Raw genomic sequence first — 12,313 nt, 5'->3', positions numbered from 1 at the left:
AAAACACTAATAAATGAATAACACTGTTAAATGTAAATCTTAAAATGAATACCCATTTTCTTACAGTTTCTAAATGAACTTAAAGCATTTGTAAGCATTTGTGTTTTATCGTGTCACTTTTAATTTTAGACTAAATAATAGTTTAGACATTTTACTATAATATAAAATCCAGTAAGTGGTATTTGTTTATTTGTATGTTTACTTAGATAATTTGTTATCTAATACAGTGATATTTATAAATTAGTAAGTGTGGCATAAGTACTTTCTATGCCGCTGTATATGACCTTCTTGCAATTAGTTTCCTCAAACATGTGAAGTACGGTAACCACCAGTGTGTTAAAAGCACGGTGACACATAAACTAATTGAATCTGACACTCCAAAACGAGCTAATTTGCCCCTTGACTATATCTGAGAGGTAATATCACGCTGATGATATGGATGATATGTGTGCTGCTCTCCATGTCCTCTCAATTAACATATAATGTGTGTGAGGAGATGAGAGCGAGAGACACAGATGAGACACAAATGAGATCACTCAGGTTAAAGCAGTGCAGTAGAGCAGGGTTACGTATGGCCTCCTGCCAGGCAGAATAATTTGATGTGGAAAGGAAGCCTCCCGGGGAACAGCCCTGTCCTGTAACCAGATACAAGCCCCAGCCGAGCAGAACCGACCTGTCCGTGCGTGTGTGCGCGTGTGTGTGTGTGTGTGAGCAGGAGAAATAGATGCTGCATGACATGTTTTTATTTTGAAAAGACAACAGACCAAAACTCTGAAATGTTTGGGGTCAGTAAAATATATTTTTTTAGTGAAATAAAACTTTTTAGTTTCTTCTCATCATGTAAGCGCATGCTATCACTTCAAGGTAAATCAATGAAAAAAAAAAAAAGAGAAAATACAAATATTTACAGATGACTGTAGGTGAAACTCGAAAAATTTGAATATGGTGCAAAAGTTGATTTATTTCAGTAATTCAACTTAAAAGGTGAACCTAATAAACTTGAAATATCTCACTTTGCATGTAATGAGTCTAAATAATATATTAGTTTCACCTTTAAGTTGAATTACTGAAATAAACTTTTGCACCATATTCAAATTTTTCGAGTTTCACCTGTATATACCAAATATAATGCTGAAAATAATGAACCAATGTTAAATATGCTCTGAAGAATTTGGATATTTGAGTCTATAAAAGTTGGCCTATGGCATTTTAAAATGAAAAATGTGTAGGACCCCTGTAGTAAATGTTGATTCCCATGTGCCTGTGCTCAGACAGGGGAGTACGCCACGGATGAGGAGGAGGAGGCGGAGGCGGAGGCGGGACAGACGGGAAGGGACAGAGATGTGGCCATTGAGGTTTTCGATTTACCCGAAAATGAGGACATCATCTCGCCATCAGAACTGGATGCCAACAAACTTTATCAGAAGTTTCGAGAGGTAAACCAAGAACGCAACACAAGTGATCAATGAAATTAAGAACTTAACCTTTAGAAAACATCAATAGGTCAAATATTAAGTCAGCTGTTTTATTTATTTATTTATTTTTTGAGGTTTGCTATTTTTGCAAATACAGATTAAAATAGTCTAAATTCAGATTAAAATAATAAATGTAATAAAATCAATAAATATAAAAATGAAATGAAAGAAATAGACATTTGTTATGTAACTTCATTTCAAGTTTATTTTTATGTTAGATAATAGGTTATTTTACATGAATACAATACTGTTTAAAGGTTTGGGATCAGTAAAGATTAAAAAATAATAATACTTTTATTCAGCAAGGATGCATTAAATTGATCAAAAGTGATGTCTATAATGTTACAAAATAAATGCTGTTATTGAATTATCAAGGTTTCCACATAAATAGTAAGGAGCACACTGATTTCAACATGGATAATAATCAGAAATATTTATTGAGCAGCAAATCAGCATATTACAATGATTTCTGAAGGATCATGTGACACTGAAGACTGGAGTAATGATGTTGAAAATTTAGATTTTCATCACAGGAATAAATTACATATTAAAATATATTAAAATAGACAACAGTCATTTTAAATTATAATAATATTTGACAATATAATAATAATAACTAAAATACTTTTAATCAGTAATGTACATATCAACATTTCTCAGAAGAAGAAAAAAAAAGAGAGAGAGAATTGTGCAACTAATTATTTTAACTTATTCACCTTCATTTGAGCAATTTTCAGGTCTGGATAATTATGGGGGGGGGGGGGGGGGGGGGGGAGAGACAAGACTTTGATATCTTGATCCACCTGGAGAAAATAAATGTTCCATTGATCCTTTTCATTTTGCCAATACAACTCATCTGATGAAGCTATTTTTCAGCATTGGTTTGTACTAGGACTATCTATTGTCTTCACTGCTTTTCTTATACATCTGTGCTGATGAGAGACCGTAACCTTTCTATATAAATATTGAATTCCAGAGCTCACTCCTCCTTGCTCAGTTGTCTTTTTTTCGTCCTGCTCCCTCTCTCGTGTTCATTCTCTTGAGTCTGCATTTGCACAGAGAGAGAGAGAGAGAGAGAGAGAGAGAGAGAGCGCGCGCCTGGTCAGTTCCCTTCGAGAGGAAGATTGTCCCTGATCATCCAGTCATCTTTCATCTACTCTCTCGTATCGCTTTGTTTCTACAGCTGCAGATCAAACACACTGTCACTGAAGCTGAGATCCAGAAACTCAAGAACAAGGTAAGAGGCTTCTGAATCTGCTAATATGTGTTCCCCCCCCCCACACACACACATGTATTAAGCTACAAATTGGATGTTGTTGTTTTGTACAGTACATTAAAGGAAAATAATTATTTTAGTAGGTTTTTGATTTTGATTTGAGTTAGTAACTTTGTAATGTGCCTTCGTCATTTTTATTATTTAAAAATATATATTTCTATATAGCTTTAAATTTAATTTCAGCTTTTGTTTTAGTAACTTTAGTAATTTAACCTAAACTCGCAACATAAGATTTTTTCAAGATACATCTTTTTCATTAAATATATATATATATATATATTATTATTTTTTTTTTTTCAAAATAATAGTTTTTGTTTCAGTTTTAATTAACAATAACAACACTAGCAAAAAAAATCTGTTAAAAAAAATCTGTTAAAACAGCAAAAACAACAAAACATTTAGGTTTTTTTCTTCCATTCAGAATGAAACATCATACAATGTTTGCAATGTGATCTCGAAATATGCTGTGTTTCTTTACTCGCACTTCACTGAGTGAATGAGTCTGCAGTTTTGGACAGCATCTGCATGAATGTATGAAGCACCTTCTCTAAGTTCAGCGGTGAGATGTCACGATGGACATGACAGAATCAAAAGCTTCAGCTTCTCTCGGTTGTCCTCTGAGAGAGTCTCTTGGCGCTGAAGCTTTCATCAATACTATTCGCCTTATTATTAACGTAAGAGCAGGAGTGGTCATTTGTAACTCGAATGTGTCGAGGCTTACAGTCTCATCCAATTCTAGTTATTTTAGCTCTACAAAAACTGCTTGATATTGCAAACTGAATGTTATCATATTATTTTAATTTATTATCATAATCATAAACACATGGGTTTATAGCTCAGATTATTTGACCATTTATTGCATGTTATTTAGTTATTTACCAGCAGCTATTGAATCGGAAGTTCACACACACAGAAAATAGCTTGCTTCCGTGTTGTAGATAGACCCATGTAGACGTGCCAGATATCGATTCCACTGTTCACCTCTTGACAGTGAGGACAGTCGGGCTAAATTTGACCTTGTGTACGGTGTGAACAAAGCTCTTGATATTCCTCTGGCTTATATGACACGACTTTCGTTTCTTAATTCCCTCTGTCTACTTAATCGTGTATTATTTATTTCTCATCTGTAGTAAAGCAATTGTACATTTTGTAATGCTCTCCTTCAGGCCATATATTTCTGATAGCATGTACATATAAATCGGATGTGCACGGCTTCTTATCTTATTACTGAGAGACTTTGGTGGATTTTGGATTTAGTTGATTAAGCTGTTTTTAAGTCTCCATGGTCATTTGCGCTGGTTCACAGACTCGTGTACAGTAGGAAATACTCATGAAATACTTTTCGGGAAGAGGACGTGTCCTGCGGTGACATGCTATACATCTTTCAAAACAGTATTTTGCTTAACAAGCGTAACATTTTATACTAAATTCATTTATCACGCTGCAGAACAATTCGAAATTAACTAGATGAGAGTAAAAAGAGGATTTAAAAAATGTGTAGACTACTGTCCCTTTCTCTTAACATTAATATGATAACTACACATATACACTATAGAAATTAAAGCTAAATTAAAATGCAAGCTTATTAAAGACATCTATCTATCTATCTATCTATCTATCTATCTATCTATCTATCTATATGTATATCCACCTGTCTGTCTATCTGTCTGTCTATCTATCTATCTATCTATCTATCTATCTATCTATCTATCTATCTATCTATCTATCTATCTATCTATCTATCTATCTATCTATCTATCTATCTATATGTATATCCACCTGTCTGTCTATCTGTCTATCTATCTATCTATCTATCTATCTATCTATCTATCTATCTATCTATCTATCTATCTATCTATCTATCTATCTATCTATCTATCTATCTATCTATCTATCTATCTATCTATCTATCTATCTATCTATCTATATGTATATCCACCTGTCTGTCTATCTATCTATCTATCTATCTATCTATCTATCTATCTATCTATCTATCTATCTATCTATCTATCTATCTATCTATCTATCTATCTATCATCTATCTATCTGTTTGTCTATCTGTTTGTCTATCTATCTATCTATCTATCTATCTATCTATCTATCTATCTATCTATCTATCTATCTATCTATCTATCTATCTATCTATCTATCTATCTATCTATCTGTCTATCTGTCTGTCTGTCTATCTGTCTGTCTGTCTGTCTGTCTGTCTGTCTGTCTGTCTGTCTGTCTGTCTGTCTAATAAAATGCTGCATACACAATAATACCAAGATAATTTCTAAGTAAATAGGGTCTGTTTTGTTTTCATGTTGTCTTTATTGCTCACCATATTAATCTTTATCCCCCCCTGTGTCTCCGTCCCGGTCTCTCGGTTTAGCTGGCCGCAGTGGAGAAAGAGAAGGCACGGTGGGAGAGAGAGAAGACTCAGCTCAAGCAAAGCATCGAGGATAACAAGGAGAGGATGCTAAAACTGGAGAGCTATTGGATCGAGGCTCAGACGCTGTGCCATACGGTGAACGAGCATCTGAAGGAGGCCCAGAGTCAGTACCAGACCCTGGAGAAGAAGTACAACAAGGCCAAGAAGCTCATTAAGGACTTCCAGCAGAGGTACATTTACTGAGATGAACGAAGAGTACTTTAACTATACGTCCCCTAAACATAATAGAATTCCAGGAGAATACTCATTTGAGGTAATTACAATAGCAGCGCTGTGCTGAAGACAAGTATCTTGATTATGTGCTTTCCATTCTATCACAAAAGACAACAAATGAGCTCATTACCATAAATGGCAGCAGAAGAGCTTGTGAGTTTTTAAAGGAGCGATGTTCCTAAACTCTTTTCCAAAACCTAGTGAGCCACCCTATTGTCTGCTACCGTGGACCCTCATAAGCAACCCAAAGTGGAAATACTTATCCTTATACTTATACTTATCGGTCAAATGTTTGGGGTCATTTCGATGTTTTTTGAAAGAAGTCTAATGCTCAATTATCTGGCATTTATTTTAACAAAAAATACAGTAAAAACAGTAATATTGTGAAATATTATTACACTTTAAAATAACGGTTTTATATTTTAATATATGTAAAATATTCTGTAATTTATTCCTGTAATCAAAGCTGAATTTTCAGCATCATTACTCCAGTCTTCAGTGTCACATGATCCTTCAGAAATCATTCTAAATGCTGATTTGCTGCTCAAGAAATGTAAAAAATGTTGAAAACAGTTGCACTCCTTAATATATTTGTGGAAACATTTTATTTTTCAGGATACTTTCACAAATAGAAAGTATTTATTTTTCAAATATAAAACTTTTGTAAAATTATAAATATCTTTACTGACTCTTGATCAATTTAATGCATCCTTCCTGAATAGAAGTATTAATAATAAAAAAGAATCTCACTGATCCAAAAATGGTAGTGTATAAGAAGACTCGACTCACTGTTGACCTTGTTGTTACAAACCTTTTAAGTCTAGGGAGAATAAAGCGTGCAACATCAAAATACTGAAGAAAAAAAACAACCCTAGACAAATAACATAGGACGTAACACTTGTCATTAGCATATTGTTGAGCTAATAGCATTATACTTTGTTTAAAAAATAAACAGCACGTACAAATATTAGGTAGAATGGTGCATTTTTAATTAGATTAAAGTGTTTTTTCTAAATAATTTTGGTAATGAATTACAGTTTTTCTCAGTCACTTTGGTGCATTTTTCACATCATCCCTAACATGTGCAAAATAATAAGTGCATTTCTCAGAACAATTTGTACAAACTGCAATATACAATGGATATGTTTCTAAAGCTAGTCAGTCACTAAAAATCTTTAGTACATCTCTCAAAAGTAAATATTCATCCCAATGATCATGTCAGTGTCATCAGAATGATAAGTCATTGAGTCATTGTTCACGAACAAGGTCGTCAAAATGTTTAGGCATGTTGTCAATGTAACTGTGTACTTTGACAGTATTACCTGATGTAAACTGGGCTACAGTTTGGATGACAGTTACTGTATTGAAAATGCACAAGGCTGCACTTCTATGGCATATCAATTTCAACAGTACTATTTACATATTACTGTATGTGGGTTATTGATTGAAAGAGACTGGACAGGATTTTGTTTTTCACAGCTTTTACTAGTGCTACTTTATGAAAGATGAAAAATAATTTACAGTAAGAAAAAGACAAGGGGCACAAAGGAAAAAAAAACTAAATTAGAAAGAGACACAGGAAACACCCCTAAGGCACAGCCAGACGTTCCTGTCTGTCGGCCCACATATTCTCATCCACATCACACCGGATATTTTCCCTTCCAATGCAACATGGAAAGAATATTTTGGAATGCCTTATCCATCCTCTGCAGTCGTCTACTGTGACGTCCTCACACGCTGCACACATTGCAGCCAGCAGGGTCATCTGTGTGTGTGGCTGACGAGCATCTTCCACCTCCATGTGGAGAAGAACTCCTCAATTGGGTTAAGGAATGGTGAATAAGGTGCGAGGAATTCTATGAGCATCCTCGGGTGGGTCACAAACCATTGTCTGATCGATGGAAACTCACATTATCACAAATGACCACATACTTTGGCAAATCCTCTCTAAACAGACCCCTCTCATCATCAGGGATGACAGCCCTGTAGAGTCTCTAAAAAGTTGAGGAGATGCTGGGTGTTGTATGGCCCTATAAGGGGGATATGCACACCATGCTCCGAAATAGCAGCACACATGGTGATATTTCCTCCCCGTCGGCCTGGCAAATCCACAGTAGCTCTGTGACCGATGATATTCCGATCCCGCCTTCTGCATTTGCTCAGGTTGAAGCCAGCCTCATCCACGTATACAAAGTTGTGAGAGGGTTCACTTGATTCCAACTCCATTATACGCTTTATCCCAGAACACACAGTTGAATTTGTTTTGTGTAAATGTGTAAAACTATGCTTGACAGTTTATGACAAATAGTTCAACAATTTTGCATGTAATGGCTTATGCAAGGAAATAATGCCTAGATGTTTTGAGGGGTAAGACTATTCAACAGAGAACCATCTGCTATATTTTGATCAACATGACATGAGCAATTGAAAATGTGGAAAAAAGGTGACACTTGTACATTATCAATTGCAATATGTACAAAAGCAATTGCAATTTGTTCAAAGGAATAAGAAATTGCTTTAATGATGTGCACAAGTGACTAGATGATTTGGAATTTGTTTAAGTAGTATCAAGAATTGCACTTTTGACCTAAGAAATGCACCAAAGCGACTGAGAAAAACTGTAATATCTCACTTCGCCCACAATCTTGGATGGATTTAGCGCTGTTTGCAGTGCATTATGGGATTGGCTTCTTCACATAATGATACATGCAATGTTGTCTGTAGGATTTAAACAAAAGAAGTCAGCATTACGCAGCCTCTCTGTCAGGAGTGTGTATGTATTGCTGTGTATAGGCAGCTCACTATGTTTTGGCTCAGACTGAGCCTTGGTGACAAGAAATGGCTTGTAATGTCTGTCTTACTGTAAATACAATTGTCAATCTGGACCAGGTTTATCCTGACGTAGCTGATCGAATAGCATGGTCTTTCTGGCGAAACTTGAAGCAAAAAACATGACCATCATCCACTAGTCTTTTCAACAGAGCAGGTTGTGTGCTTAAATGCAGCTTAGGTTATAAATGAAAAGATGTTGCGATTGTACAGTTGTGCACTGTGAGTTAATAATGTCACATCGACCGTTTCATAATGTCTGTGTGGCTGAAGGTTGTGAATGTCTACTGAGAGAATCACACAGTGCGCATTTCTCAAACCGCACTAATGGAAAGTGTGAGCAGCGGAGTGTGTGAGCTGATCTCTGTGGTCATTTCTATCACAACTCCTCTCCTCTGGAGCCTGACTGCCTTTAATTGTGATTTCTCTTCAGGCATTATCACCATAGTTAACTGCAGAGGCGCTGTGTGTCTATGCCGACAAGCCTGAGTAAGCAGTCGCGAGACGGCGCTGAACGAAAAGTCTTTCGGCTGACAGTAGTTCCATGGATTCGTTGTTTCGTTATTTGCTTGATAATGAGGCTCTCTGCTCTCGAAGCCCTTCAAAATAGACTAATAGGTCCACATGAACCCATCTCAGCCCATGCACAAACATTATCTCTCTTTGCTTGCTTTCAGAGAGATGGAGTTTGCACAGAGGGAGGATGCAGAGAAGAAGAGGCTGGGGGAGGCGGAAAAGGCTCATTTGGCTGAAATTCAGAGTCTTCAAGTGAGGGTAATTATCTGCACACACAGACACACACACACACACACACACACACACGTCAGTGCACTTCACTGCAACTTCATTTCATGGCAACGGTCTCAGACTGTGAAATCATCCCAAGTCCCTTTTCATTAGTCAGATTGTGAGCCCATATGGAAAAGATATATTGCAGTATTTATTGCATTGCTGGAAATTAGTACGAAACGACTGTAGGAGCAATATGAAAACATTACAAACCTTTATAACAGTTTATCTTATGAATATTAATTAGGCGATGTAAAGCCCAGCAGTCATACGTGATCTGGTGAAAGTCAAGTAAAAGTGGGTGTGTCAATAAATGGTGCAATTTGCATGCACAATTAACTCTTTCCCTGCCATTGACTGGATTTTCCGTCATTTGGGACAACGCCTCCCGGCCATTGACTGAATTTTCCGTCTTTCCAGGTTTTTACTGTTATTCGGTTGGTTGACGCTGTTATGCAACTTCTGAATGAGTACTGAATCTCTGGATCAAAGCATTGGCAAAACATGAGCAGAAACAAGTGATAAAAGCATTGCTTATGCACATTACGCAAAAAAAAAAGAGGGGAAAAAAGCTATTTTCTCTGTTTTTTATGAAACTTACCCACATTCAAGTGTTGATAAAATATAAATGCATGAAGCCAGAATAAAATGTTGTTTTTTTGTTTAAAAGCAGAGGCTCTGTTCTTTCTTTTGATATATTGCATGTTCAGATATTCATACTTTTTATATAAATATTCTGGGGGCCATGAAATGTTTGGAAAAATTATAAAAAATGCTAGCAGTGGCTGGCAACATTTAAAAAAAAAAAACGCTGATGGGGAAAGAGATCATTTGTAGTGATGTCCACTGAATGATAATATATTTGGACAATAAGTATCAGAAATTTTCAATAAAATTACTTAAAATATCACAGTACATACTTTAATGATAATATGATTAATACCTGTAATATCCATCTATCCATTATCCATTAATATCCATTAAAATAGTTTTTTCATATGGGGGTTTTAATAGAAATTAATACATTTATTCATTAAATTCATTATGCATTAAAAGGATCTAAAGTAACAGAAAATGGTATAATGTTACAAAATATTTCTATTTCAAATTAATAAAAAAATGTAACCTCCTATTCATCAAAGAATCTTATAAAAATTATACTAAGCAGTACAAATGTTTTCAACAGTAATAAGAAATGTTGCAATGAAAGTAGAAACCAGTCATTTTAAATTGTAATAATATTTCACAATATTACTGTACTTTCATCAAATAAATGCAGCCTTGGTGAGCAGAAGAGTCTTATATATTCCATATCTATTGTGTATAAAACTATTGCATGTGTGTTTTGTATAGATTGTGACCCTGGAGTCAGAGCTGATGCAGCTGATGAAGCAAAATGGCATCCAGGTGAACAACAACAACAACAGCGCTGAGAGCCGAGCTCAGCTGACTGAGAGACTGACGGCCTTACAGTGTCCAAGGACAAGTGTCACTGGAGCGGGTGAGTCACGGACACACACATTAATTACCTAAATTATGTTTGACGAGTGTCCTCAAACCAGACCTCATTTCAACACACTTGCTCAGCAGGACACACATTTGCAGGTAATTTACTTGCACTAAAAATATTAATAGCCAATATAGTGTAGGTGAAGCACCATGCAGGAAACAGATGGACCTCATCATAATGTGAGAGGACACGATTAATACACAGGACAGATTTTCTTATCAGTCTCAATTAAAGCTGTGCTTATCAGAAAGATGGGAGGAAATAAGAAGGGAGACTACCAGAGTGGAAATATGTCATTGTGTGAAATTCATCCAGTAGCCAAGTTTCCATTTCTTTTAGTTAAAACCACTGTGATGATGATATAATATAGTAAATCTTGCTTTGATTTTAGTTCATATTTTCCCTCAAATAAACAGAACCTGTTAACAAAAAACTGTTTTTTTGTTTTTTGAATACTTGACATAAAATAAATATTTTTGGGAAGTTGACATAAACATAAACTCTAAAATCTAAAATCATCATTGTTCTAATTCTTTATAATTATTATGCAATATTTTTTTTCCATTTATATTTATTATTATGCATGATGATGATGATAATTATTAATTTATCATTTTAAAATAAGAGAATTTTATTCATTTATTTTAGTTTTAGTATTGTACACTTATACTTTAGTATTGTACAAAAATAAAGGTTCCAAAAGGGTTTTTGCAGTGATGCCATAGAATAACCATTTTTGGTTTCCCAAAAAAACTTCCAGTGAACAGGTCTAATAAGAAAAAAATGTCTTAGTGTAAAAAATATTTTATTAATCTGAAGAACCTTTTCAACTATAACACAATATAGCAAGGGCAGGAAACAAGGAACAGGAGTGAACAATCAATCACTATGGAAACTAATGAGTGTAACCATTGCAACGGAAACAAAAGGCAAATAACAACTAAACAGGAAGTAAAACAATAGGAACAAGAAAACACTTCAAATTAAGAGTCCTTTAAACTCAAGACAGGGCAACATGAAACCGGATTCTTAACGCCATTGAACCATTGATTCCAATAGAGAATCTAATTAAGCATGACAGTAGTAATAATAATCATTACGATAAGAATAATTCAATAATAATTCATGTAAAAATTTGTTACTGTATTTTTCAATACATTGATAGCTGAACGAATAATATTCATGGACACACTGTCCCTCATAGTCTCATATGTGTCAAGTTGAACACGGCGACCACTTTCTGGCTGTTATCTGACAGTATCTCACTTTGCTCTGTGGCCCCCGCACTCTCTCTCTCTTTGAACTTTGACCTTGCATCTGCACACAACTGAGATTTGTTAATGAAGTTAAAGCAGCACTGTTCATCTCTTCACACACTCAATTGTAATGGGTGCACTGGCCCTTCAAATCTGCCTATTCTGAGTCCACTATGATCACTGGGATACGAGCGGACAGCGCTGGAAAGCTGATTGGATGCATTGTGACTGAATGGGGCAGATTACGAGGAAGTGCTGCCGCAGGGACGCTCGGTTTACTAAAAGGCTCTTCTGCAGGAAACCTCTCAGCCCCGTTTCCAACAAGAGCCCGTTTCATTTATTTTCACATATCTGTAAACAGCATATGGCACTACAGGACAATCCAACGTATAAACAAACTAGCCAGTAGTCTGGTGTAGGATTATGTGTTTCCATCAGCCAAAATACCCGATATTTGATTGTGGCATCCAAGTTATGTGTCCTTTTTTGCTTAAGGATTCTTCAGTTGCAAGAAAAAAAAAAAATAAT

General features: G+C 35.5%; 1 protein-coding gene across 2 annotated transcripts in view; it reads left to right on the top strand.

Moving 5' to 3' along the window:
• ppp1r9a (protein phosphatase 1, regulatory subunit 9A) overlaps positions 1 to 12,313 on the top strand; it is a 59,539-nt gene that overhangs the window by 35,243 nt on the left and 11,983 nt on the right. For both annotated transcript variants that reach the window (XM_079591907.1, XM_079591908.1), the window contains exons 7-11: positions 1,272 to 1,436; positions 2,659 to 2,712; positions 5,129 to 5,358; positions 8,908 to 9,004; positions 10,373 to 10,520. In XM_079591907.1, coding sequence (XP_079448033.1) covers positions 1,272 to 1,436; positions 2,659 to 2,712; positions 5,129 to 5,358; positions 8,908 to 9,004; positions 10,373 to 10,520 — 694 coding nt within the window. The remainder of the gene's footprint in view (positions 1 to 1,271; positions 1,437 to 2,658; positions 2,713 to 5,128; positions 5,359 to 8,907; positions 9,005 to 10,372; positions 10,521 to 12,313) is intronic.

The sequence above is a fragment of the Phoxinus phoxinus genome (assembly GCF_949152265.1).
Source record: "Phoxinus phoxinus genome assembly, chromosome: 19".
Lineage (NCBI taxonomy): Eukaryota > Metazoa > Chordata > Actinopteri > Cypriniformes > Leuciscidae > Phoxinus > Phoxinus phoxinus.
The sequence above is the reverse complement of the archived record's forward strand: the minus strand, read 5'-3'. Positions and strand labels throughout refer to the sequence as shown.